This window comes from Podarcis raffonei, chromosome 8, assembly GCF_027172205.1.
Source record: "Podarcis raffonei isolate rPodRaf1 chromosome 8, rPodRaf1.pri, whole genome shotgun sequence".
Taxonomy (NCBI): Eukaryota; Metazoa; Chordata; class Lepidosauria; order Squamata; family Lacertidae; genus Podarcis; species Podarcis raffonei.
In genome coordinates this window covers 68,665,465-68,692,239 of record NC_070609.1, presented here as the reverse complement: position 1 = coordinate 68,692,239, position 26,775 = coordinate 68,665,465, and the positions used below count along the sequence as shown (strand labels likewise).

Sequence of the window (26,775 nt, the reverse complement as noted above, 5' to 3'; positions counted from 1 at the left end):
ACAACACCATCCAAAGCCAGCCTTATTCCTCTCTCCGCAAACTTCTTCATTATAAAGGGGCAACCTTCCGCACCATATTCCAGAACCACTATTTAAACTCATTCCTAAAGCAAGGACAAATAGTATTACGAGGGTGTCTGATTGGTTTTTGTTTATTTTTGTTTGCAGATTTTCAGTTCTGATTCCCTCCCGTCCAGTGCCAATGATTTCCAATCATCTCTAGATCAAGTTCCAGGACACAGAAATAGTATTGAGACCTTAATGCCGTCTTGTTGTGAGTCCAGCATTCGCTTTGCTTAGGATTCATCCAGGTTTAGGGGTTTTTAGAGTACAGGGTTGGTTTTTAGAGTAAGTTTGGGCAAGAGGGGTAATTATCAGGTGCTCAGGTCTTCCTGTAGTTGCTGCCAAGGCAGGAACTAGACAATAGGGCAGAGGTTGCCAAAGAGGTGCCCGTGAGCACACATCTGCCCACAGAGGTCCTTCCTGCTACCCATGTGATTCCCCTCTCCAGTTTCAAGTTCAGCTTGGAAGCAGCCTTCTGTGGTAACCCAGAGCATGCTATGGTTGTGTCTGCTGGCTTGTGGGGTGTGCAGCACCTGTGAGTTATCTCTGGCTTGCAAATGGGCCCCACGGCTCCCCAAAGCTTCGTGACACCTGCATTGTGGCAGGCCGGAAGTGATTGTACTGGAGGAAACATTAAGACGGGTGTTTCTCCCTTTCTCTCTCTCTCTCCCCCCCATCCCAGTATTATCTAATGGGTGGGGGAGAATGTGAAACAACATAAGCAACATCCTGCATTTATTTCTGTCCCTGTTGTACTTCACTGGCTTTGTGGCACCATGACAGTGCCACATTCCGAATTTTTGTTTTACACGGCGTTACAGGGAGAGAGGGAAGCAGACAGCCAGGGTTACCGATTGCAGTCAAAGGCACCACCTTGTAGATAACATCAAGCTCTGACTTCAGAAACCACCTCATCTTCCCATGTCTGTGTTACTGTACAGTCGTACCTTGCTTCTCGAACTCCTTGCGAGTCGTACGTTTTGGCTCCCGAACGCCACAAACCCAGAAGTGAGTGTTCCAGTTTGCGAATGTTCTTTGGAACCCGAACGTCCAACTCAGCTTCCGCGGCTTCCGATTGAGTGCAGGAAGCTCCCGCAGCCATTCAGAAGGCGCGCCTTGGTTTTAGAACTTTTTCGGAAGTCGAACGGACATCCGGAATGGATTACGTTCGGGTGCCAAGGTACGACTGTATCACTCTGCACCAGGCCCTTCCTTACATAATTGCCCGTGCGCTGTAAAAAGAAGTTTCTCACAATGGCATAAACTTAGATCAGCTTTATTATTCCAGTTTACCTATCCTGGCTCCCCACCTCCCACCCCAAGTATATTGGGAACTGTGGTTTGGTCAAGGTGATACTCTGTCAAAGAGATTGCTAGGTCTCCTGGCAGCGCTACGTTTCCCTGGGAGAAAGGAAATATCCAGAAGTCATTTCCAAGTCTTGAAGCTAAGTGTCTATCTGATGCCTTAAGGACTGTATGCAATCAAGTCCTATTCAGAATTGGATCCAAGTTAGTAATTAATTTCAGCCAGTGTTGTCTGAATAAGATGAGCATTGGTTGCATAAAAATTTCAGGTGCCAGGGTACCTTCTCACATGCATTATCATTCATATATTTTCAAGTTTTGCTTTTAAAAGCCATCTTTTTTGAAAAAAGAGAGAAGCTTACAACTTTAAGTCTTGTCAATAAATTGGAAGGCAGCCATTTTTTTTAAAAAAGGTACTTCTACTTACACCCTCCCGCAAAACCCTAAATCTCCTAAAACCTAATGACTCCAGTAATAGGGTTGCAATAGGTCCTCTATTTCCAGGACATTTCCTCTTTTTCATGGGTGTGTAAAATGAGAGTCGTCACAGACATCCATTGTTAAAAGTAGAAGCTGGCAAATGTGTCCTCTTTTTTGCTCTTCAAAATATGGCAACCCTAAATTAGTTGGGACTTTGCAGGGAGTGGGGGCAAAGGACACACCTGAGCTGAACTGAAAATTTTCAGAGGACATTTTTCAGAAATAATATTTTGAGATTTTTTATTTTCTCACCTCCCTGGGGGGGGGGGGAGAGACTAAATACTCTCCATTGTTATTCATTTGCAGGTCTGTTTTTTTGTTTAAGTTTTAGTACCTTGCTGGTGGTGACCACTGTTTGTATCACATAATGTCCCAGAATTGTGTATTTTTAGGGTGTACAAAGTGGTGGTTATGCTGACAGCACAGATCTTAAATTTCCATGGCAAAAAAAATCCCCAAATCCTTAAGAAAAAAGAAAGACATTTTCAAATTTCTCCTCTCCCTGGAGAATTCTGTCAAAATGGTCCCCCGCCACACCTCTTTCTTTCTTTCTTTCTTTCTTTCTTTCTTTCTTTCTTTCTTTCTAAAATGCTTTATTAACTCACTAATGCATTGAGATAAATCAAAAGTTTTGTTACAAATAAAATGCAATTAGGGTTTCCTAAAGTACAATAACATTGTAAGAAACTCAGAGCAGCATAAAAGTTCAACGTTGTCCCAAAGTGCATAATGGTTGACTTATGCAAATTCTTTTTTGAATATATTAACTTGAATATATTAACATGCAGCTGCTGGGTGACCTTGGGGTAGTCACGCATCTCTGAAGTCTCTCAGCCCCACTCACCTCACACAGTGTTTGTTGTGGGGGAGGAAGGGAAAGGAGATTTTTAGCCACTTTGAGACTCCTTAAGGGGAGTGAAAGGTGGGATATCAAGTCCAAACACCACCACTTCTACTTCTTCTTCTTCTTCTTCTTCTTCTTCTTCTTCTTCTTCTTCTTCTTCTTCACAGAAGACGCAGAGTCATTTAGAGTGGATGCCTAGCTTCCTCTTCTGCCACACTGCCAAGCAGTGTTGAGTGTAACTGGTGAAGGCTGGTTCACTTAGGCAAAGAGGCCACTGGCCCACCAACCTCAGTCTCATCTTAGCCAGCCCTTGCCTACCTGCCTCCTTACTTAGCAACCAGCCCAGGGGACAACACTGCCTGTGCCTTCTAATCCCACCTGTCCCAATTAGCCACCACTGAGTATAGCAGTGTTGGGGGGTTGTAAACCTTCCCCTGGGATGCATCTGGCATTCCTGCTTTTGCATGGCCAGGAAGTCTGGGAAAGAGCATCCTTATCTGGGAATTGTCCGTGAACAGGTTGCGAAAAGCCACTCTTAACATTCCATTCCTTGGCACTTCCCCTTATGCTTCTACAAAGCAAATCATCCCATTCACGTGGGCTGTGTGTTCAAACAGGGGCCAAATTTTTATATATAGAAAAATAAAAGACTATTGGGGTATTCTATGGGATGGTGGATTTTTCTTTAATCTGTATATAACTTGTAATTTTTTAAAAAAAGAAGAGAGGAAAACACACACACACACACTTATTTTATTTCTTCCTTAACAGTATTTTATTATTATATTATATATACATATATATATATTTGGCGTTAGATATCATTATTGTGGAAATAATAATAATGTTAATATAAGTAACTAGTGAAGGACCAAAACAGTGTATAATTAAAAGCTATTATGCCATATGACCAATAAGTAGGACGTAGAAGGGTGAATTGTTTTCCATTATTAATTAATTGTTTTTATCATTGTCAATGTGCCAAATGACCCATAAGTAATGAAAGCGCTAATCTGGCAGCCAGCTTCCCAGACAATCGTATGCTGCGTCTAATTTGGTTTCTTAAAAATAATCACCATAATATTTCTATCATATTTGCATTTAGAATTAAGTGTTCTATTTATTTTCTAGGGTAGTTTGGTTTGGCAAAACAAGGTGGGAGGCAGAAGAAAATTGCAATTATAAATATCTATATTTTAAAAAAAACAACCTGCACAATCACACATGTGTGAGTTCTGCGTCAGAGAATGCCACCCGAAACAGAAATCACGCCAGCAATTATGAGCAGTATTCACTAGCAGGGCTTTTCTTTTCTCCACAAACCTTAGTTAAATAATTACGTTCTTTTCTGCATTTGTTTGTTTGTTTGTTTCCCTTTTACCAAAATGCATTGAAATTAATTGTGTGAATAATCATGTATGTTTTGGCCATAGCGAGATGAATAATGTAGGACTTAGTGGAAGCCAGACTGCAGCAGAACAGAGATAGCGGCGATTGCAGTTAGATGGAAACCATGGCTTCCTCTTGACACACCGACTCCTAAGCACCCAAACCGCAAATGCCTAAGAACAGTCCTGTATTCAAGTCAGATGGCATTTATTTCAAGTGTGCCACTTACATTAGAAGATACCAATAATTATTATTGTTTTAGGAAGTCCTCCCTCTCCTCCTCCCCTCCCCACCACCAAAGTCCTGCTTGTATTTTTGGTCTGATCTGAGCGGTTTTCAGCTGTCCTCCAAAGTTCCCCACATGTCATGCTGTGCTGTGTGCAGGAGGTGATGTTTCCCACGGGTCTCTTGACATGCTGGCCACTACTGCTTGGGCGGGTGCACTGAGTGCAGAATTCTAGCAGATGAGCCTTTGCTGTTGCTATGAGCTTTCTGAACTTTGACACCAGTATTCAAACCCCGTGAAACGTCGAAGATTCTTTTGTTAAGTTTTTACAGTGGTACCTCGGTTTTCTAGCATCTCAGAAGCCGAATGTTTCGGTTTCCGAATGCCGAAAAGTCAGAAGTAATCGCTTCCATTTTCAAACACGCCTTGGAAGTCGAACGGCTTCCGCTGCGTGTTTTCCATTAATTTTTTTTCCAATTGAACTTGCAGCCCAGCCTTTTGTGCCTCAGTTTTCGAACGTTTCAGAAGTTGAACGGTCTTCCGGAACAGATTACGTTCGAGAACCAAAGTACCACTGTAGGTTTAAATTTGACAGATAATTGCCCTATGTTTCTTCCCTCCCACCCTGCAATGCTGTTACAGACATGCTTCCATGGAAAGGCGTGAACTGGGTGTTGTGGTGTCTAGACCGGGCTCCTTAGACGCTGATGTATCCTGCCCAGCTCCACCTGTGCTGTTTGAATATAGGAGAGAGAGGGCAGGTGCTAAGCTTGTAACTCTGGAAGACCAGAATGATCTTGCTAATGGGATATCTAAGGAGGAAACCACCCCCTTCAACTCATGTTTACTGGCACTTTTCACGCATCCTGAGTGTGAATTTGGGCAATCCTAGAGAGCAGAGAATTCTGGATGGAGTGAAGTGCCTGCTCTGTCCAATGCCCCATTCCCCAGGCTCAATATCCTGGTGTCTGTATGCGTAATAATACTGATCTCCATCTCCTGTTCATTCCACCATTGTTGCCTCTCTGTCAGTGTGCCCCTCAAAAAACCTGGTTGGCTATTTTTCTGGATTGTTTCACAAACGTGTGCTTCAAGAGCATATATCTCGAACTGCAAACAGCTTGGTGATTTCCCTAAGGTGCCCAAAATGTCGGGTTGGGTCAAGGAATAGGAAGCAGCATTCGACACCTGCTAAAAGATACTGTCTATAATATGTCAATGATTTGGTGGAGGGATGCAGGGGAATGTCCCTGAAGTGAGTCAGTGGAACCTGAAAATGTAGTTGAGATGGGGTGAAAGTGTGGGTCAAGGCATTTGCATTCCTTTGTAACCAAAATTAGATCCCTTGCTCTTTCAAGAGAGCCAGTGTGGTGTAGTGGTTAAGAGCGGTAGACTCGTAATCTGGTGAACCGTGTTAGCTTCCCCGATCCTCCACATGCAGCTGCTGGGTGATCTTGGGCTAGTCACACTTCTCTGAAGACTCTCAGCCCCACTCACCTCACAGAGTGTTTGTTGTGGGGGAGGAAGGGAAAGGAGAATGTTAGCTGCTTTGAGACTCCTTCGGGTAGTGATAAAGCGGGATATCAAATCCAAAGTCGTCGTCTTCTTCTTCAAGCCATTAAAGGGGCCAGCAAACAAGGCAGGAAAGTTGAAACAGAATTAGATGGTTATGTTGCGAACCTTGACAGCAAGGAAGCACTGTGATTGCCAAGGTGCATTTTATGTTGCAAACACAACCCTTCCCCCCCCCCCGCCACCTATATAAAACCAGCACTTAAGGAGAGGCTGTGGCTCAATGGGTAGCACACCTGCTTGGAATGCAGAAGATCCCAAGTTAAATCCCTGATATCTCCAAGTTGGGCTAGGAAAGGCTCCTACCTGGTGAAACCCTGGAAAGTTGGCTTCCCTGAGGTAGATGGGCCAACGGTCTGACTCAGTATGAGGCAGCATCATGTTAGAATTTCGCAAGATTATTTTCTCTGTGCGTGGAGAAGCCTTCGAGTTCCCCCAACCCTGTGTTTAGGGTGACGAATTATGAAAAGCACTTGCTCAGTGGGAAGACCCCCCCCCCCCATGACTCCCCAAAGAGGGTCTGTTGCCCAAAGTCTCATGGCAAATGAACTACAGCTGCACCACAGGGCAACTTCTGCAAAGGACGTTTCTGATGGACTGTACCCATGTACAAATTTAGGCACCAATAAATACCATAATGAACCACAGAAAAAGCACTGGATTGAGTTTCTCTCCGTCGTACTGCAAGCTACTGACTTAAAACATTCATTATTTTAATATGCTGTAATTTTTTTGTGTGTGTCGTGGTCTGAGGGAGCGGGGAGGGAGGGAAGGGAGGGGGATGATGCATCATGGTGTAGAAACTCACAAAAAATAAACGAATGAAGGAATGGCGCGATCTACTTGCGCCGCTTTGCCAATGAGAATGTGGGCTCGAAACATTTCCTTCTATAATGGTCAGTAGGTGTCCTTCACAAACCCGTCAAACTGTTTCCCTGTATATTTAACAGATACTGTGATTAAAAGGTTTTGTTTCGCCTTAATCGAAGTGTATTTTCTTTTCTTTTTCGACTTCCCCCCCTCACTGTCTCTGATTCCTCAGTCGTTGATACCACTTTCAGAACGATGTATGATTTATTATTATTTTTTTGTAAGGAAAAATAAAAAAACAAACGGCAGCTTTGCTTCTTCCTCCCTAACAGGCAATTCACAGAAGATCAAAAGATTCTAAAGCCATTTCTTAGAGGGCAATATCTACACCAGAGACTGAAGCTGCAGTTCTGAAACCAACTTACCTGGGAGTAAGCCCCATTAAACACAGTGGAACGTATCTCCAAGTAAACATGCCTCAGATTGCACTGGAAGGCTGCAATCCTATACACCAGTGGCGGGCAGGTGGTGAATCAGTGTTAACACAGGAAAAGTAACAACATACAAGTTGCTTTTAATTATTTTCTGAGATGAACTAATTTTGTTGTTTTTGAGAATACTAGTAGTGCATTTGTGTATGAAAAAATTCCTGCATGACTGTTGGGGTCCCTTTCAACATTACATTCCTATGACTCTTATGGACAGGCCTAGCTAGTCCTGGAAATATATCCTCAGACTGAGCCTGTGACAAGAGCCCTCCAAGTCCTTAATAGCACCGCCATTTTGCAACTGGCCCTGGCTAGTGGATCTCAGGAGCAGCAGTATGGTGCAATGGTTAAAGATTGCTGGACTAGGACCTGGGAGAACAGGGTAAAAAATCTCTAGTCAGCCATGAAGCTCCTCACTTTGGGCCAGTCACTGTCTCTTAGCCAAACCTCCCTCACAGGTTCGTTGTGAGGTAAAATATGGAGGAGAACCATGTATGCCGTTTGAGCTCCTCGAGGAAAGTTGGTGTGCAAATGCAACAAAGAAATAAAAAGTGCCAGGGAAGGAAAATGGATTCATCAGACTTGAAATCTGCCCGCCTCTGCTGTATATGGTTTACCTGGGAATCACTCTGGTTGAAATCAATGGGGCTTATGACTGAATTGGACAGAATTGCACTTTCAGTGGCTTAACACTAGCCGTTGCATCTCCCCAGGGATCCTTGGGAACTGTAGTTTGCTCAGGCTGAGAGTCTCTAACCAGAAAGTCTCAGCGTTCACAGCAAACTATCATTCCCAAGATTTTGGGGAGGCAGCCAATGCAATTAAAAACTGACATATGTTTCTAGTGTAGATATGCCTCGTTGTCTTAGCTTGTCTTTCTCTGCGTCTTCAGAATGCAAGCTTTTTTTCCAAAAAAAAAAAAAGCCCACTGCCTACCTACAAAAAGATGTAATTTTTTCATGTTTTTTAAAAAGAACCTTATATATATAAATGGTAGCAAGGATTATGATTTGTGTATCTGTCCTCATCTTCCTGTTCTTATCCCATCCTCCTGCCGTTGTTACAGTATACACGTTTGATCTAGGATATTTGATTTCTTTTAGAACTGTATAGTTTCTCTCTCCCCCCCTCTCTCTCTTGCTGTTTTTTTTTTAATCAATTGTAAATGTCTGGTTTTTTCAAATAATGTTTTTAAAACACTGCGAAAGAGGAAGGTGCTAGTTCCTTAGCATTCTGGAGTGTATATTGCTTCTATTCTGTTTATAAGTAAAAAAACAAAACAAAACTGTGCATGACTTGTGTTTAGCAGTCATTATTGTGTCCGTTTGTGAAATTTTTATTAAAAAGGAAAAAAAAATTCAGTAGATGCACTTATGTATATGTGATTAGGGGTTTTGTTTCATTTTTTCCCCCTCCGTTGTTGTTTCGTTTGGGGATTATTATTATTATTATTATTATTTGTTCTTTTTTTGTTTTGAGTTGGGGCTAGAAGCCTTGAACTGCCAAGGAAAATTTTAAATAAGTGGCAGTTATTAATTAATACAAAATCGCTTTGTTGGGAGAATAAATAAAGTAAAAAAAATAAAAAAGAGGTGATGTGTAGAATATAATTAAAATAAAAGGCGATTTTTTTTGCAAAAAATTCACTTTGATGCTTGTGATAAAAAGATGAAAAACAAACAATGTACTTGTGTAGAGAAATTCCTTTAAAAAAATAATGACTAGAAAGCGCTGATTTTGAGGTTAATGCTGTAGAATAGGAATGTATACCAAATGTAATCTTTCCAATGCTACAACGGATTTATACATGAGATTGATATGCAATAAACCTGTGTGCTTTTTTAAAGGATGCTCCTCTGCATTTTCTTGGGATGCGTACAAAGCAGTGAACATAAGTTGAATACATAATGAATACAATTTACAGTCATACCTCATGTTACGTCCACTTCATGTTATGTTCTTTAAGGTTACGTACCGTGGCGACCTGGAAGCACCGGAAAGGGTTACTTCCAGGTTTTGCCACTCAAGCATGCGCAGAAGCACAAAATGATGTCACGCGCATGTGCAGAAGGGGTGAATCGCAAACTGCATGTGTGCAGACGTGCTGCTGCAGGTTTCGTTCTTTTCATGTTGCGAATGGGCCTCCGGAAAGGATCATATTCGAAACCAGAGGTACCACTGTACTGGGCACTGAGTCTGGGTCCTGGGTTTTTGCATTGGGGGGGGGAATTTGTTCTCTGTACAGTTGGGACAACAGTCAAGCAACCTTTCTTTTTGCCACCATTATATATTGTTTGGGACGCGGGTGCTGCTGTGGTTTAAACCACGGAGCCTAGGACTTGCCAATCAGAAGGTCGGCAGTTCAAATCCCCGCAACAGGATGAGCTCCCATTGTTCGGTCCCTGCTCCTGCCAACCTAGCAGTTCGAAAGCACGTCAAAGTGCAAGTAGATAAATAGGTACCACTCCGGCGGGAAGGTAAACGGCGTTTCCGTGCGCTGCTCTGGTTCGCCAGAAGCGGCTTAGTCATGCTGGCCACATGACCCAGAAGCTGTACGCTGGCTCCCTCAGCCAATAAAGCGAGATGAGCGCCGCAACCCCAGAGTCGGCCACGACTGGATCTAATGGTCGGGGTCCCTTTACCTTTACCTATATATTGTTTAATACTCTATGACTGTGAAAGAAGCCCTTGTTATATCATACTTACAATGGCAGCGGGTACCAAAATGCTCTGTGAGTGGGTACCTGAAGGGACGCAGTTCTAGGATTTGGAATCTCTCCTCATCGCTGGACTCCTCTGTCTAGATTTCTTTTCTGTACAGCTTTCCCTGTCCCTTGCTATTTTTGATAGGATAACAATTCGCTTCTGCCCACCCACGCTGTTCTCTATTGTGACACACGACATCCTATGTTTGCATTTGCTACAATTATATAAAAGCTTTGTGCTTCCTTTGTTCGAGGTTTGGTTCTTTTGGAGAGATCCTTTGAATATACCTTTTTTTAACTTTTCCACCCATTATCCCTTGCCATTGGCCTAGGAGGGACAGCGTTTTGAGCTTTTCTTCTGATAACAAAAATGAACGCAGCTGTTATGGACGGCGCTCGAGGCATCTGCCCAACTCAGAAGGCCCATAAAGAAGAGGACTGTTGTTGGAAGGATGAGAATGCCGACATGTAGTTCATTTGCATCCCGGCTGGAAAAAAATACCCTAAATCAGTCATGTGACCAGACAGACCCTTGTAGCCAAGGCTTATCCCCCTCTACAACAAAGCCCTCCCCTTGTTGATGACGCGTAAGAGGAAATGAATTTGGAGGCAGTGGGCGAAAATTTGCCTGCATGTTCTGCAACTCAGTGGTATGAGCCAGGTATGATAAGCCTGTCCCTGCACCCCAGAAATTGCTGGACTTACATAATCCTTGGCCATACTAGTTGGGAGTCCAGTGGCAGTTTGTGGGTCCTAGGTTACCCACCCCTGGTGAAGGCAATATGCAGGGGTGTTGTTCTCTATACTTTGTTTTAGAAGTAGGCAAGAAGAAGAAGAGGAGGAGGAGGAGGAGGAGGAGGAGGAGGAGGAGGAGGAGGAGGAGTTTGGATTTGATATCCCGCTTTATCACTACCCGAAGAAGTCTCAAAGCGGCTAACATTCTCCTTTCCCTTCCTCCCCCACAACAAACACTCTGTGAGGTGAGTGGGGCTGAGAGACTTCGAAGAAGTGTGACTAGCCCAAGGTGACCCAGCAGCTGCATGTGGAGGAGCAGAGACGCAAACCCGGTTCACCAGATTACGAGACTACTGCTCTTAACCACTACACCACACTGGCATGGTTATCTGACACAGGGTAAACCATGCTTGGGAGCACATAGGTCGCCTTTGCATGCTAGCTGCCTACCTAGCAGAGTTTTATCCACCTTTCCTACAAGGAACTGGAGGTGGCTTCTAAGAGAACGCCCTCCCTCCCTCTTAATCTTCATAACAACCCTGTGAGGTAGGTTAGCTTGAGAGACAGTGACTGGCACAAGGTCACTCATTACGTTTTGTGGCTGATGTCTGACTCTAAGCACTACACTGCACTGTTAGCAGGGGTCCCAGGAAACAAGTGGCATGCACCCTGGGGAAACTGCATTTCCCGGGGGCACTCGTACTTACATTGCTGCAGTAAGTTCCACATTAAACTCCCACTTGGAAAAACAAACAAACACTTTTGCAGAACTTTGTAGCTCTTGAAAAACCGAAACAGGAGAGGATGAGGATGCATATACGGTGGTACCTCGGGTTAAGAACTTAATGCGTTCTGGAGGTCTGTTCTTAACCTGAAACAGTTCTTAAGCTGAGGTACCACTTTAGCTAATGGGGCCTCCCCCCGCCGCAGCGCGATTTCTGTTCTCATCCTGAAGCAAAGTTCTTAACCCGAGGTACTAATTCTGGGTTAGCGGAGTCTGTAACCTGAAGCATCTGTAACCTGAAGCGTCTGTAACCCGAGGTACCACTGTACCCTTATATGCATAAGCACTAGCTGTGTGTCCGGGTGCCAAAGCACCATTTAGGCAGTGATTGCATTTGCAGCATGCTGGTAATTGTGACTGCAAATGTTTGCAGGCTCTCCCACCACCCGAACTGCTGCCTCTCAGTACAGTACAGTATGTCTGCAATTTATGCAGGAGTTCTGTTCTGGGGGTCACATTGAAAACCAAAACTGAGTATAGTCAAAACACATTGGGCGCAATGGCGAGTGGGATTGGCATAGTTCTCTCCCACCCCCCATCCCCAGACACCTCCCCGCCCCTTTCTGTACCCTTTCAATTTATTTATTTTAATTGTCAAGTTTGTAAAGATGAATGCCCACAAGTTAAATGCATGTAAGTTGCAAGTGTATTCAAGGCAATGAGCAGCATCACCCAGCAGAGGGCGAGCTGCTGCTGCAGAATCTGGGCTTTGCAGCAGCGTTTCCAAGCTATCTGATGCACGGGGGGGGGCCCAAATTTCATGCAATGTTAAGAGTTCTGCAATTTGAACTCCCAATGGCATTTTCCTTTTCATAAGAGTGTAAGAAGAGCTCTGCTTAATCTGGCCAAGGCACCATTGGGTGCAACAGCCTGTTCTCCCAGTTACCAACTAGATGCCCCTGGCAAGCAGGACCTGAGCCCAACAGCATATCTCTCAACCTGCAATTCCCCGAAACTGGTATCAAAAGCCTTAGATACCCTAAGTTACTCTGTTTTATTTCTACTTTTAAATTCTGGTTGGTTTTGTAAAACTTCGCTCTTGTTGGGTTTTTAATGTTTTTAAACTAATTAATGATCAGAATAATAAATCCAATTTAATTCTTGCTGTGCACTTTTTATGCTGGTGTATTGCTTAGTTGGGCTGTGGGTAGCGCTGTGGGTAAAACCACAGAGCCTAGGGCTTGCTGATCAGAAGGTCGGCGGTTTGAATCCCCGCAACGGGGTGAGCTCCCGTTGCTCAGTCCCTGCTAGCAGTTCAAAAGTACATCAAAGTGCAAGTAGATAAATAGGAACCGCTCAGGTGGGAAGGTAAATGGCATTTCCGTGCGCTGCTCTGGTTTCGCCAGAAGTGGCTTCGTAATCCTGGCCACACGACCCAGAAAAACTGTCTGTGGACAAACACTGGCTCCCTCGGCCAGTAAAGCAAGATGAGCGCAGCAACCCCAGAGTCATCCACGACTGGACCTAACGGTCAGGGGTCCCCTTATTGCTTAGTTGCACTCTTCTTGTCAGGCAGAGTTTAGTTGCTTTTAACTACACTGCTTTGGGAAGGAAGTTCTTCAAAGAGAGGGGTAATGCATTGTTCAAATAAATAAAGGGCACTACTAACTTAGGTCCATTAATTGCAGTGGGTTTACTCTGAGCAGCAGTGCCGGATTTATGTATAGGCTAAGTAGGCTGAAGCCTAGGGCCTCTAAATCTAGGGGCCTCGCCAGCCCTCCTGTTCCCCAGCAGGCAGTCTCCCCTCTCCCAAAATTGCAAACCTAAGACTTCATGCGAGGGCAGGGCAACTCAGGGCTCTAAGTCTAGGGGGACCTCGCCAGTCTGCCTGCTCCCCAGTGCCGCAGTCTCCCCTCTCCCAAAATTGTAAACCTAAGACTTCATGCGAGGGCAGGGCAACTCAGGGCTCTAAGTCTAGGGGGACCTTGCCAGCCTGCCTGCTCCCCAGTGCCGCAGTCTCCCCTCTCCCAAAATTGCAAACCTAAGACTTCATGCGAGGGCAGGGCAACTCAGGGCTCTAAGTCTAGGGGGACCTCGCCAGCCTGCCTGCTCCCCAGTGCCGCAGTCTCCCCTCTCCCAAAATTGCAAACCTAAGACTTCATGCGAGGGCAGGGCAACTCAGGGCACTAAGTCTAGGGGGACCTCGCCAGCCTGCCTGCTCCCCAGTGCCGCAGTCTCCCCTCTCCCAAAATTGCAAACCTAAGACTTCATGCGAGGGCAGGGCAACTCAGGGCACTAAGTCTAGGGGGACCTCGCCAGCCTGCCTGCTCCCCAGTGCCGCAGTCTCCCCTCTCCCAAAATTGTAAACCCAAGACTTCATGCAAGAGCAGGGCAACTCAGTCCCAGCAACTATTAGACTCAGGGCTAGCCAGTGGGGCCCAATTTGAAGCAGTGGGGCACAACTTGAATTTTTTTATATAGGGCCCCAGTTCACAGCCAAAGTCTGCAAAATCTTATAGATATACATAAAATCCATCTAGATTGCCCTGGTGCAGGGGCCCCCTTAGGAGCGGGGCCCAATTTGGCCCAATTGCCTTAATGTAAGCCCTGATGAGACTGTGCAGGGGTTGGACTGACAAGCCCTGCACCTTCTAGGCCCTGGTGTCACCATTCAGAGTACAGACTCAAGGACTTGTTATGGAAATAATGGGGGGGGCACTTATTGGAAATCAGTTTTGTCACCTCTTCCCCCCCAAACCCCAAGACAGTGAGCCCAGCCACCTTTTATTCACAGTCGCATAAGCACTACACTATAGCATGGCCATAAACTTGTACATTCAACTGCTAAAATATACACCTAATATGTTGCAATGGAGATTTATGTTACTGCTTTATGAATGAACACTGTGTTTTATGAATGGACTCTGTTTTATGAATGGTCGATGGCCTGCCCACCTCTGCTACCTTCTGGAGTAGCCTGTTCGCTAAAAGGCGTAGCTGTGGATCCTGAAGTTCTGGGTTTAAATCTCGCCTCTGCCATAAACTCAAATAACCATCTGGCTTATTCACTATGCAGCTTTTCGTGAACGCTGAAGACACACCTCTTTACCTTTGCGTTTCGACCCTTGTGGTGTGTGTTTTTCAGGACCCACCCTATTCCTAGGATGGGTAACCTGATTTAACTCTTTTTAATTCTGAATTTTAAATGGTTGCAACCCACCATGGGGCCTGCTGGTGAAGGATGAAAAATAAATAAATAATATGCGAAAGATGGCATGGGGCTCTGAAATCTTGGAGACCTGCTGCTAGTCCGTGAGGACATTACTGAGCTAGATAGACTCGGTATAAGGCAAACGTCCGGAGGCGAAGCTATGCAGGTTAGGACACTGTAAAAAACACAAGAATTAACATTGATTTGAAAACATTTTAAGCCCATTAAAACCCTTTGCAACAGTATCAGGAGAGTCTAGACCTACGAAAGCCCACGCCATTACAATTTTTTATTTTTTCAATTGCAACTCCCGGCGTTGCGTTTTGCTGGTTAACCAGCCAGGGGGTTGAATCTTTTGTAACTTGACGCCCGCGTGGGAATCTGCCCGGCCTGGAAGAGTTAAAGGAAGTTCAGAGGACGTCTTTGGGACGCCCAAGCTCCAAATGGCAAGGCAGGCTGGCTGCAAGAGAGACCGGTCGGCTCTTGCGCCCCAGCTGGAGAAAGAGAGCCAAGTGGGAGGGCTTGCCCAGGTGCACTTCGATCTCAGGCTCCTCCTCGGAGGGTGGAGCCCCCCTTCGCAGGCGACACCTGTGCTTTTCTTTTCTTTTCTTTCTTGTCCCAGGCCGAGGACGATGGCGCCCCGTTGATGCTGGAGACTGAGCCCCGATGGAGACGTAAAGAAGGTGAGCGCGTTTGGAGAAAAGCGCTCACGGGTTTGTTTTGGGTGTGTGTGTGAGCGCGTGGAAAGTTAGCTCGCTGGTCAAAGGAGGACAAGGCATAGTTTTCCCAATTGCTTCCTTACCGGGAGGGAGGCTCCTCACATCTCTCCCCCCAGCCCAGCCCACCCCGCGCGCCTTGATTATGGGGAGCTGTGATTTGGAGTTGCGTGGCTCGGTTTCAAATCGTGGGCGTTCAGGCAGTCACCTCCGCGGGTCGTATGTATCCCGGTTAGAAAAGGGCGTCCCAGCAGTTAATAAAGCAAAGCTGCTTCGCTTGCTGCATTCTGCACTAAGGGAACAAATCAGTGAATTGTAGAGTTGGCGCGCACCAGAGGGTCATCGAGTCCGACCCCTTGCAAATCCTGGAGGGGCGAAATCTAGGCTAGCAGGGGTCCGATCCTTTTCCAGGCCTGGATCTTCTAATTTCAGCGGGTCTACTCTGAGCAGGGATCCCGCAGCATACAGGCCCCTGTTGTTGATAAGACGACTTCCTTTTGCGTAAGGCGGCCCGAGGATCGCATGCGTGGCGCACGGTGTACAAAGGGTTAAACGGAGATTGGCTGGAAAATTGCAACAGGCACCTTTTGCTCTGACGTAAGCGGTGCATCGTCGAAGTGGAACTTACTCCTGAGTCCCCACTGGATTGTGGCTCGCGTGTGGCGTGGAGGGGGCGGGCTTCTGGTGCGTGATGACCCAGCTGAATGCGTACTCGAGTAAGCATAATAGAGGATTGTAATAATTTATTTTATTTTTAGTAAATCATGAGTGTAGCCTTCCTGCGTGTAATCCATGTGTATCCACCGCACTGTGGGTGGGGGGCGCAACTGTGCCCCTTGCCCCTTCCTCCTCCCCCCCCCACGCCATCCCCATATCCCAAATAGAAACCAAGAGTAAGTTTGTAGAATCTGTGAAATGAAGCAAAATATGTAGACGCTACTCTCTGTGTGTGTGTGTGTGTGTGTGTGTGCTTATCCCCCCCTCGCTTTAGGTGTTGTTTCTCTCCCTGCCCCCGCCCCCAAAGGATTGCAGGTGCCCATGGTGCAATCCTGTGCAGGCCCAGTGAGTATGGTGGCACTTAAAGGTAAAGGGTAAAGGGGCCCCCGAACATTAGGTCCAGTCGTGGCCGACTCTGGGGTTGCGGAGCTCATCTCGCTTTATTGGTCATGTGGCCAGCATGACTAAGCGGCTTCTGGTGAACCAGAGCAGCGCACAGAAACACTGTTTACCTTCCCACTGGAGCGGTACCTATTTATCTACTTGCACTTTGACATGTTTTCAAACTGCTAAGTTGGCAGGAGCAGGGACCGAGCAACAGGAGCTCACCCCGGAGCTCACCCCGTCGTGGGGATTCGAACTGCCAACCTTCTGATCGGCAAGTCCTAGGCTCTGTGGTTTAACCCACAGCACCATGTCTAGCACCATGCTGCCTCTCTGTCACCTTGGCATATTTGGGAGTAAATTAAGTCAGACTGATTTAAGAGTGAACCTGGGTGGGGTCAGCCTTCAGAGAATAGTTTGGGGAAACCAAGGTCTCAAACAAAGGAATCTGATTGAAATCCCTGGGGGGAGGGCTCTGCTGGGGGGGACACTGTTAGGAACAAGCTTTTCAATATTTAAAGTGCTTTGGCTGGGAACGGGTTGACTAATGAAAAGCTTACAAGCTATTTAGGCCTGCTGGCGTTCTCCTGGGTTCACGGAAGGGCTTGAAAGTGAAACTAGTCATATCTGGTTGTGTTCAAGGTTGGTCCTACTTGGAGCAGACTCACTGAAATCAATGGACTGAAGTTAGCTATGTCAATTAATTGCAATGGATCTACAATGAGTAGGGCTAACATTGGATAGGAGCTATAACCCTAAAGTTTACCTCCTTCCTGAAAACGGATTATTTTCAGGTGACCTATTTAAGGAGCATCCATCCTGATTCCTTTGCACAAAATTTGTGGGAAGCTTAGATAGCAGTGGCTATTTGTTGAGTACTCGTTCTGTTTCTTTTGCAAGGAGGTTATATGACATTGAGTCAAGCCCAGTGCTGTTTCACACTTTCTTGTGCATTTCCACCTCACTTCTCTTACCACGAAAAGTCCAAATTTTGCAGGGAAGCAGGTTTGTTGAGAGAGCCAAATTAACTTGAATGGTGCAACCCTAATTTGCTGGCACATGGTGGACTCACACCCGGAAATGGTGAATCTGAAAGTGTCCTGGGAGAGAACGATAGGCCTTATCCTGAGTCACTCAGACCATTGATCCAGATAGCTCAGTATTGTCTACACTAACTGGCAGCAGCTCTCCAGGGTTTCAGAAAGGGAACATTTTCGGTCCTGCCTAGAGATGGTGGGAATTGAACCTGTGACTTTCTGCATCCAATGCAGATGCACTAACCATAGAACCAGGCTTTAATTTTCATCTGAAAGTGGTTATTGAATCACACCTGACTGCTAGTCCTGTATGGCTAGCTGTGATTCCTGCGTTGCATGACCTTTTGGTCCCTTCCGTCTCTACAATTTTATGATTCTCTGATTCCGTTTTTATTTATTACATCCTGTCTCAGGAGTTGATGCTAGCCAGTTTTGCCTGCATGTTATTTTCCCAACCTGGCTCCTGTGCTTTTGACTGCGGCCCAGTACTTGGAAATCCAACAAGACAAATTGTTATAATCAGCACAGTGTAGCACTTAGAATGTTGAAAGCCCTTTGTATACATGACTTAAGTAATTTTTTAATGACAGCCCTGCAGGAGGAGTCAACAGTATGATCCTCGGGAAAAATAATAATACCAACAGAACTGCCAGCAGGTTCATAGCAAATTTAAACCGGGAAAATTCCCGCTTGTGTGTTCAGCCAACACGTGGCACTAGCTCTCATTGAGGAAGCTAATTGTGCCAGCATCGCTCTGTGTATTCCAACCACCACAGTTGAAATTATGTGCAACTAGGGTCAGATGGGACGCGGGTGGCGCTCTGGGTTAAACCACTGAGCCTAGGGCTTGCCAATCAGAAGGTCGGCGGTTCGAATCCCCAAGATGGGGTGAGCTCCCGTTCCTCAGCCCCTGCTCCTTTTCAACCTAGCAGTTCAAAAGCACATCAAAGTGCAAGTAGATAAATAGGGACCGCTCTGGCGGGAAGGTAAACAGCGTTTCCGTGCACTGCTCTGGTTCGCCAGAAGCAGCTTAGTCATGCTGGCCACATGACCCGGAAACTGTATGCCGGCTCCCTCGGTCAATAAAGCGAGATGAGTGCCACAACCCCAGAGTCGTCCACGACTGGACCTAATGGTCAGGGGTCCCTTTACCTTTCCTTTAGGGTCAGATAGGAAATGTAGAGAACAGAGGCCTCCTGCGTCTTTAATAGTTGGGCAGAAGATGGAGTTTCTGCAGGTGTACCTTGTTACCTAGAGCTGATTTGTTCTTCTACATAACTATTAGATGCAGGGGCCCAGCCCACCCTGATCCTCTTTTTTGCATTTGCCCACCTTATCCATAACCTGATCTTGGCCTTGACATCATAGAATCATGGAGTTGGAAGAGACCCTGAGGATCATCTAGTCCAGGGTTTCCCGAATTTGAGTCTTGTTGTTTTTTGTTTTCTTAACTTGTGTGTTCTCTTTCTCTGCCTGCTCCGGCCGTGCCCCAACCTGCCAACCGAGAAATCAAAGGGTGTTCCTGCTCCTTCAGGGTTGGAAGGAATGCTGGTTGAGTAAATAATGCAATCTACCTTGCACCCTAGATAACATGTCTCAACAGGTGCGGGTTGTAAATAAAGAAATTTCCAGGCACTGCACCAAATAGCTGCAGTGCATAGCTCCATCATCATCATCACAATCATAATCATTATTCCTTCTAGGAGTTAAAGGTAGCATATTTTGTTTTATCTATAGAGCCCTTAAGAATTCAACCTCTGCTTAACCTGGTGCCCGCTTTCCCAAACTCACCTGCCTGCGGGCATGGAAAAGCAGGGCGGCCTGATTAAAATCGGTGCTGTGATATGTGTGAAAATCCAATTGTGGCTATTCTCGGAGAACAATTTTCAATGGCGCATTTCAGGAACAGCGATGAGTGAGATTGGTGAATTAGACGCAAAAGCAGCTCCTACATTTCTTGCATCCATTATTTCCTCCTTTGAGTGCCCTCATTCATATTAAATAATCAGGGGTCTGTGGTTTTTGGGTGTAGCAATTAGAGCCTCAAACCTGGAGACCAGGGTTCAAATTGCCCATACAGCTGTTAAGAAGAGCCTGGCTGCTTGATCAAACCAGTGGCCAATCAAGCCCAGCATCTTGTTCCCACATAGGCTGCCCAGATGCTACCCAGGGAAGGCTACAAGCAGAACTGAAGCATGGCTGCTCTCTTTTTACTTGATGCCCAGCAGCTGCCATTCAGAGACATTCCGCCTCCAGCAGTGGAGGCAGGACACAGCCATTGTGCCTAGTAGTCATGAATTTCCCTGGTTATCTTGTGCCAGTCAACATCTCTCAGCCTAACCTACCTCACAGGGCTGTTGTGAGGATAAAGTGGGGGCAGAGAGGACCATGCAGTGCATCTTGATCTCCTTAAAGGTAAAGGTAAAGGGACCCCTAACCATTAGGTCCAGTCGTGGCCGACTCTGGGGTTGCGGCGCTCATCTTCCTTTATTGGCCGAGGGAGCCGGCGTACAGCTTCTGGGTCATGTGGCCAGCAGGACTAAGCGGCTTCTGGTGAACCAGAGCAGCGCACGGAAACGCCGTTTACCTTCCCGCCAGAGCGGTACCTATTTATCTACTTGCACTTTGACGTGTTTCGAACTGCTAGGTTGGCAGGAGCTGGGACCGAGCAACGGGAGCTCACCCCATCGTGGGGATTCAAACCACGACCTTCTGATCGGCAAGTCCTAGGCTCAGTGGTTTAACCCACAGCGCCACCCACGTCCCTTATTCAATTTATATACCACCCTTTATCAAAAGATCCCAGGGTAAAGAGGAATGTTTTTGCCTGGTGCCTAAAGACATGCAATGATGGTGCCAGATGAGCCTCTCTGGGGAGAGCGCTCCACAGTACAAAGGTAAAGTCTACTCTCACCCCACCCACCATTTCCATACGGCTACCTGGGAGGGAATCGGCAAATCCTAGGCTCTGTGGTTTAACCCACAGCGCCACCCGCGTCCCCTTGGAGGTATATAAATAGTGTTGTTGTAGCATGCCTGTACATTTCTAGAATCCTTCCAAAAGAAGAAGGAACGAAGGAGGAAACTTACTGCATCCTAGCCAGCATGAAAACAACGCTGTCCTGGGATCCCCAAATATCTTTAAACTAGGAGTTGCATGCAAGGTATCTGGAAGAGGAGCTCCCCGCCCTTTTACAGGGACAGTTGAATTAAGAATACCTTTTTGTGCCCCAACCCGCTATAGAAAACTGGAAGAGAATACTAGTTGGAAATCAGTTTGAAAACTAATCCAACAGGTTGGACAGCTTTTTCTCCCCTAGTCTTTGCGAGCTGAAAGAGTTCTGCGGCCTCTATGTTTAACTTTTTAAAAAACAGTCTTGTTATGAAATTGACCGCTTCGATGGGAATGAATAAGCAACAAGGTGCCTATGAAATCATTCTCAGCAAAGGTTTAATATTATGCTTTGCTAATATTTATGCGGCACTATGCACAGGTGATTTTATGACCTATTGACCAGCCAAATGATGGTGCTGTTTAAAAAAGAAAAACACCCCATAAAGGTACATATTTCCACTTACTGAAGGAATGTCACTCAGCGGCAGCTTTGGGGGAGATGTTGTTCCTAGAAATTAATTTAAGAAGAAAGCAAGAATTTATGCAGGTTCCTCTCTTGGTGATGTGGGGTGGGCCAAATGGAAGATGGCTTGGAAAGAATTGAGTATATTTATTCATAGAAACATACAACTGTAGACTTGGAAGTGACCCCAAGGGTCATCTAGTTCAGTCTCCTGCAATGCAGAAATCTCAACTAGATTGTACGTGACAGATGGCCTTCTTATGGTTGTCACAAGAAAAGGAAATATTTAGACAGATTACCGTATTTTTCGCCCCATAGGACGCACTTTTCCCCCTCCAAAAATGAAGGGGAAATGTGTGTGCATCCTATGGGGCGAATGCAGGCTTTCGCTGAAGCCTGAAGAGTGAGAGGGGTCGGTGCGCACCGATGCCTCTAGCTCTCCAGGTTTCAGGAAGCTATCCGCAAGCCTTGCGCGCCCGGCGGGACCTCCCGCTGGGCGCACGAGGCTTGGTGCGGCAGCCTGAAGCACGGGGCACCCTCCAGAGGGCTCCCCGTGCTTCGGGTGGGTGTCCGCAAGCCTTGCGTGCCCGGTGGGAGGTCCCGCCGGGCACGCGACGCTTGGGGCGGCAGCCTGCAGGTGCTTCGGGCAGGTGTGCGCAAGGCTGGGGGGGGGGAATTTTTTTTATTATTCATTTCCCCCCCCCCCCCCCAAAAAAAACACCCGAGGTGCGTCCTATGGGCCGGTGCGCCCTATAGGACGAAAAATACGGTAAATAAGGATTTCCGGCATAGTTAAGTCTGGGGTGTAGTTAATGTTGAAAAATTAACTCACACATGATGTTAGATTACAGAACAAACAAACAAAAATACAGTGGTACCTCGGGTTAAGTACTTAATTTGTTCCGGAGGTCCGTTCTTAACCTGAAACTGTTCTTAACCTGAAGCACCACTTTAGCTAATGGGGCCTCCTGCTGCCGCCGCACCACTGGAGCACGATTTCTGTTCTCATCCTGAAGCAAAGTTCTTAACCTGAAGCATTATTTCTGGGTAGAGTCTGTAACCTGAAGTGTATGTAACCCGAGGTACCACTGTATTCATTTTCAACTGCAGGGCAAAAAAATTCCGCCTGTGGAATAATGTTACTATTTGGAATGCTTAGTAACTTTAGCTCCAACTGAGAATATCATAAGACAATATCTTGGTACAGTCAAACTTCAGTTTTCGATCATCTCCGTTGCTGAACATTTTGGCTCCCAAACGTCGAAAACCCAGAACGTTTTTTGGAAGCCGAATATCCGACGTGGCAGACAAGCAGCTTCCGATTGGCTCTTCTGGTTGCAAGAGCCAATCAGAAGCCACGCCTCGGAAATCGAACTTTTTGGAAGTCGAACATCCTTCCGGAACGGATAATGTTTGACATCCGAGGGACCACTGTATTTTAAAACATTTTTTTCATTTAAGTGTTACTACCTACTCCAAAAAGAGTAAGAAATATATTTTCCTCAGGGATTCTGAATGAAACCACCCGAATGGTCTCCACATGTTTATTATGTCATGGCTTTGGCAGATTCAGATCCCTAGAGACTCACATATTTTGTTTGCTTCCTGTGCTGGAAAACTGCATCCCTGATTCTCTTTCTTCCTTTCTCCAGGCCCCACAAATCTGCAGACGCCGGCGCCATGTCTCAGCGCCATTCGACCAGCTCCTTGGGAGACAAGGCCGTTCTGCTGGAGCACCAGGTCAGCTCGGAATTGCGCCTCAGCTCCAACAATGTGTCCCCACACAGCAAGCGCAGCTCCCTGGGCCCACTGGACAGCTCTGCGTTTTTGGCCGAGCGCTCCCCATCGCCCACTGGGCCCCGCCGGATCGTCCTTAGTACCCAAAGCCCAGTTGCCCTTAAGGTGGGCACCCAGCAGCTCATCCCCAAGGGCCTGGCGGAGGGCCCCAAGCCCAAGGTCCCCTCTCGGCACCAGAGCTTCTCGGCGGCCATCTTGAGCAAGGAAGCTGCCCGAATGGACCCCAAGCGCATGTCGGCCCCCAGCATTTCGTTCGACGACCTGGAGGAAGCGGAGCTGGACGGAGGGACGCTCAAGCGCAACCTCCGCAGCATGTCGTACCGGGCCGCCATGAAGGGCTTGGGGAATGGCGAGCCTGCAGAACCATCCAAGTTCATTGGGGGCGGTCTGAAGCCACTGTGTGAAGAAACCAATGGCCAAGGAGCCCGAAGCCCTGGAAGGCAGAAGGTAGGGCCTTTGTACTGCCACTGGCCCTCTGGAATAGCCTAGATTTATAGGCTATTCTAGAGGGCACAGTGGTATATAATCCACTGTTGTTATTATTTATTGCATGTCTATTCCACCTTTTTTCTCCATGGATGGATCTCAAGGTGGCCCGCTCTTTATGCGTAATAATTTTTTATTAGTTTTCAGTTACAATGATCCAATAAAAGCCTCATTGTCACAATACCAAATTATAATACAACCAACAATGCCAATTGTTCATATGCCAAACTATGTTAGAATTGATGGCTTGGTAATTTACTTTAACTCTGCATTCCAAAAACTTATAAATCCCAATTACACACCAGTCAGAATAACAAACCCTTATACCGCAGCTGCAATTTTAATGACTTCCATTCACATTAACACATCAAATAATTTACAGTCTTACAGGTGAAGCATTCAAACTCTCTCTTTGTTGTTCTTTGTGTGTGGCTATTATTCTGTCCATGATGTTTCTTCCTGTCCTTGTACTGTATTATGTCCACCTTTTGTCGGTTGTTGCTGTTCTCCACCATACCTTAGGGGGAGCTAGTATTCCATTGCTGTTTCATAAGTTCTCCATTGCACCGTTCCTCCGTGGCCTGCTCTTTTAATCTCCACCACAACCCTGTGAGGTGGGTTAAGCCAAGAGGCAGTGACTGGCCCAAGGTCACCCAGTGAGCTTCATGGCTGAGGGGGCAGGATTCGAACCCTGGTCTCCCCTCGTCCGATACTCTAATCACTCCACCCTGCTGTCTCTCATTGAGCAGGGAAGCCAGCAATGTGTCTTCAGTTGTTGTTGGACTCTTAATTTCCATCAGTCCCTAGCCAGTATGGCCCACAGTCAGGGGGGTAGAAGTTGTAGCCTGCTGTTGCTTCCTTCTTGAGCATGGCTACCCTTGTTTTAATGGGGTTATGAGCATTTCAGCAGCTGATTTGTCCCAGTCCGAAACTGGAGTAGAGTTCGGTGGATTCCTTCCATTCACCCAGAAGATGCTTGAGACTTCAGGGGTGTTTCAGGTGGACATACCAAAAGCCCCATAGTACCTTCCACCCTACCTCAGGAAAGGGGCAAGCTGAGCTGCTTTAGACCTGACAGTGCCACCTTCCCCAACCTGGTGCCCTCCAGATGTTGAGGGACTCCAAACCATGGCTTGCCGGTGCAATTGGTCACTCAGACCACAGTTTGGATTCTGAAGCCCGAGAAGTACTCATGATTCGCTGAGATCCCTGCATTGCAGGCGGTTGGAAGATAAGACCCTTAGTGAAGGGACGTCCCTTCCAACTCTAGGATCCCACACAATGAAATTGTATTGTGAGCTGCTGAAGCAATGGTGTGTTTGTTTCTAAACTGTTAAAGCTTGCATCCTCTCCCCAAATGCTTTTATTCTGGATTGGACAAATGCATGCAGAGCTCCAGTTTGGCCACAGCTGGCCTGAATTACTGCCCTGATTAGCTGAGGCCTGGCCAGCGGAGGGTCAGAGCTCAAACTTGGATTTTAAAACAAAACAAGTTAACTCTGTCCACTCCAGAAGTGAGCAAATCAGCCTGCAGGATATGGTGCTGCCTTAGATAGATCCCTGGAAACTGGGGAGTTAATCATGCTCTCTATTTGAAGATGACTTTGGGGTTTCTATCAACTTTTCCAGGGAGTTTTGGAGTGAATTGGAAAGGGGAGGGTGAAGCACAGGGGCGGACCTTTTCATCACAAGAGTCCACGCAACTGGGCCTTTCTCTCCTGGAAACTTGGAAGGAGAGGGGAACCTTGCCATGGATATATGGCAGAGTTCATGCGCTCCGCTTAGAAGGACCACAGACAGCAGATGTGGCTTGAATCAGAAAATGGACGCAAGGGTGGCCAATTTGTGAATTTCCCCCCCATGGAAAGTGCTGGCTTCAGTGCAATTCACAGCGTTCGTTATGACCCTGTGTGCGCCTACCTCCTTATACGAGGCTGCCCAGGCTTTGAAATCTTCTGGGGAGGCATGAGACAAGGACTTCTTGGTGGCTGCTCCCAGATAGTGAAACTCCCTTGTATAGGAGGCTAGCTCAGTCTCCTCTCTGCTTTCCTTTCAGGAGAAAGCAAATACTTTCGTTGTTCAGACAAGTCTTTGGCCAGTAACTGACTGTTGTGGCAGGGTCTTCTGAAGGGAGGGTTGTACATTTTTGTTTTTGTTTTGGATATGTGTGCTGTGCTTTTAGATGGTTTTCAGTGCTGGCTGTTGTTTAAATAGGGTCACTTATTTAACTGTTAATTACTATTTAAATCTATTGTGCATATGTAGCTGAATCTGTTTTTATGTATGCTGTGAATCACTTTGGGTCCTGCACTTGGGAAAAGGGTATATAAATACTTCAAACAAACAAACAAGCAAGCAAGCAACAAACAGATGTAGGAGGAGTTGTTAAGAGCCAGGAGTCCCAACAACTTCTAGAGGGCATCATGTTAGCAACCCTTGCTCTATGTTTGGTGAACTGGGACCCCCAGTACAGCACACCCTCCAACCATCACTGTTTGCCCGGGATATTCCCAGAATTACAGTGGTACTTCTGGTTGCGAACGGGATCCATTCGGGAGTCCCATTCGCAACATGAGCAGAACGCAACCCGCATCTGCGCATGTGCGTGATGTCATTTTGCACGCATGCGCGAGTGGCGAAACCCGGAAGTAACCCTTTCTGATACTTCCGGGTCACCGTGGGACGCAACCTGAAAAAACGTATCATGAAGCAAACGCAACACGAGGTATGAGGTACAGAAGTCATCCTGGATTCTGAAATGATCCTGGAATGTCCTGGGGGATGAGCTGGCGCTGGCGCTTGCAGTTGTGTTGTGCTCACATGCAAGTCAGCAACACCAAAAGATGCTTATACACTGCCTGGCCCTTTCTGCTCCCTTGAGATTTACCTCTTGCACCCAGCCAGGAATGTCCATGATGTGGAAGAGGTGGTGGCGATCCATCTGAGGGTGCAAAGTAGGGCTTGGAAGGTGAGTTCTGAGGGTACTCCCGAAGATCAGAGACAGAGAGTGAGGTTTGGAGGACCACTTTCACCCCCTGGGCCTGAGGTTCACCACCTCTGGCCTAGGTAAGTAGGTGCTGCAGCTGCTGTTCGGTCTCTCACCACAAGAGGCAGCAGCAAGTACACCAAGGTTTGAGTCCTGACAGCTCTTGACCTGAGGGTTGATCATCGGCTATGTGTTGCAACGAGACCCAAGGTGGGTGGGAGTCTAGTATGGGGAACTACTGCAGTGATAATGTTAGGGCTGTTGTTGGGCAAAGGTCCCTGGAAAACTAAACAAAAGCTTGAGTTGCTTTGGAACTTGGATTCCCCCACCCCCATCCCACACGTTGAGAAAGTGAAACTGAAATACAGCAAAGAAGATCGCACGCCAAAGTTGGAAGGTGTGTGTGTGAGAGAGAGACACATTGACCAAGAGGTTATGGGCCTCTGGGAAAGGCCTTGGTTGTGTCGCTTCCTCGTAAGGCGTAAGAAGCAAGGCAAGGTGTGAAAGCCAGTGTGGTGTAGT

The 26,775-nt window shown here is 46.6% G+C and overlaps 1 protein-coding gene across 1 annotated transcript in view; it reads left to right on the top strand.

Annotated features, from left to right (window-relative positions):
* Nucleotides 1–14,998: 14,998 nt before the first annotated feature.
* Nucleotides 14,999–26,775, top strand: part of ARHGEF16 (Rho guanine nucleotide exchange factor 16) — a 36,064-nt gene continuing 24,287 nt past the window's right edge. The window contains exons 1-2 of the mRNA XM_053400639.1: nucleotides 14,999–15,235; nucleotides 22,637–23,228. Coding sequence (XP_053256614.1) covers nucleotides 22,665–23,228 — 564 coding nt within the window. The 5' untranslated portion in view covers nucleotides 14,999–15,235; nucleotides 22,637–22,664. The remainder of the gene's footprint in view (nucleotides 15,236–22,636; nucleotides 23,229–26,775) is intronic.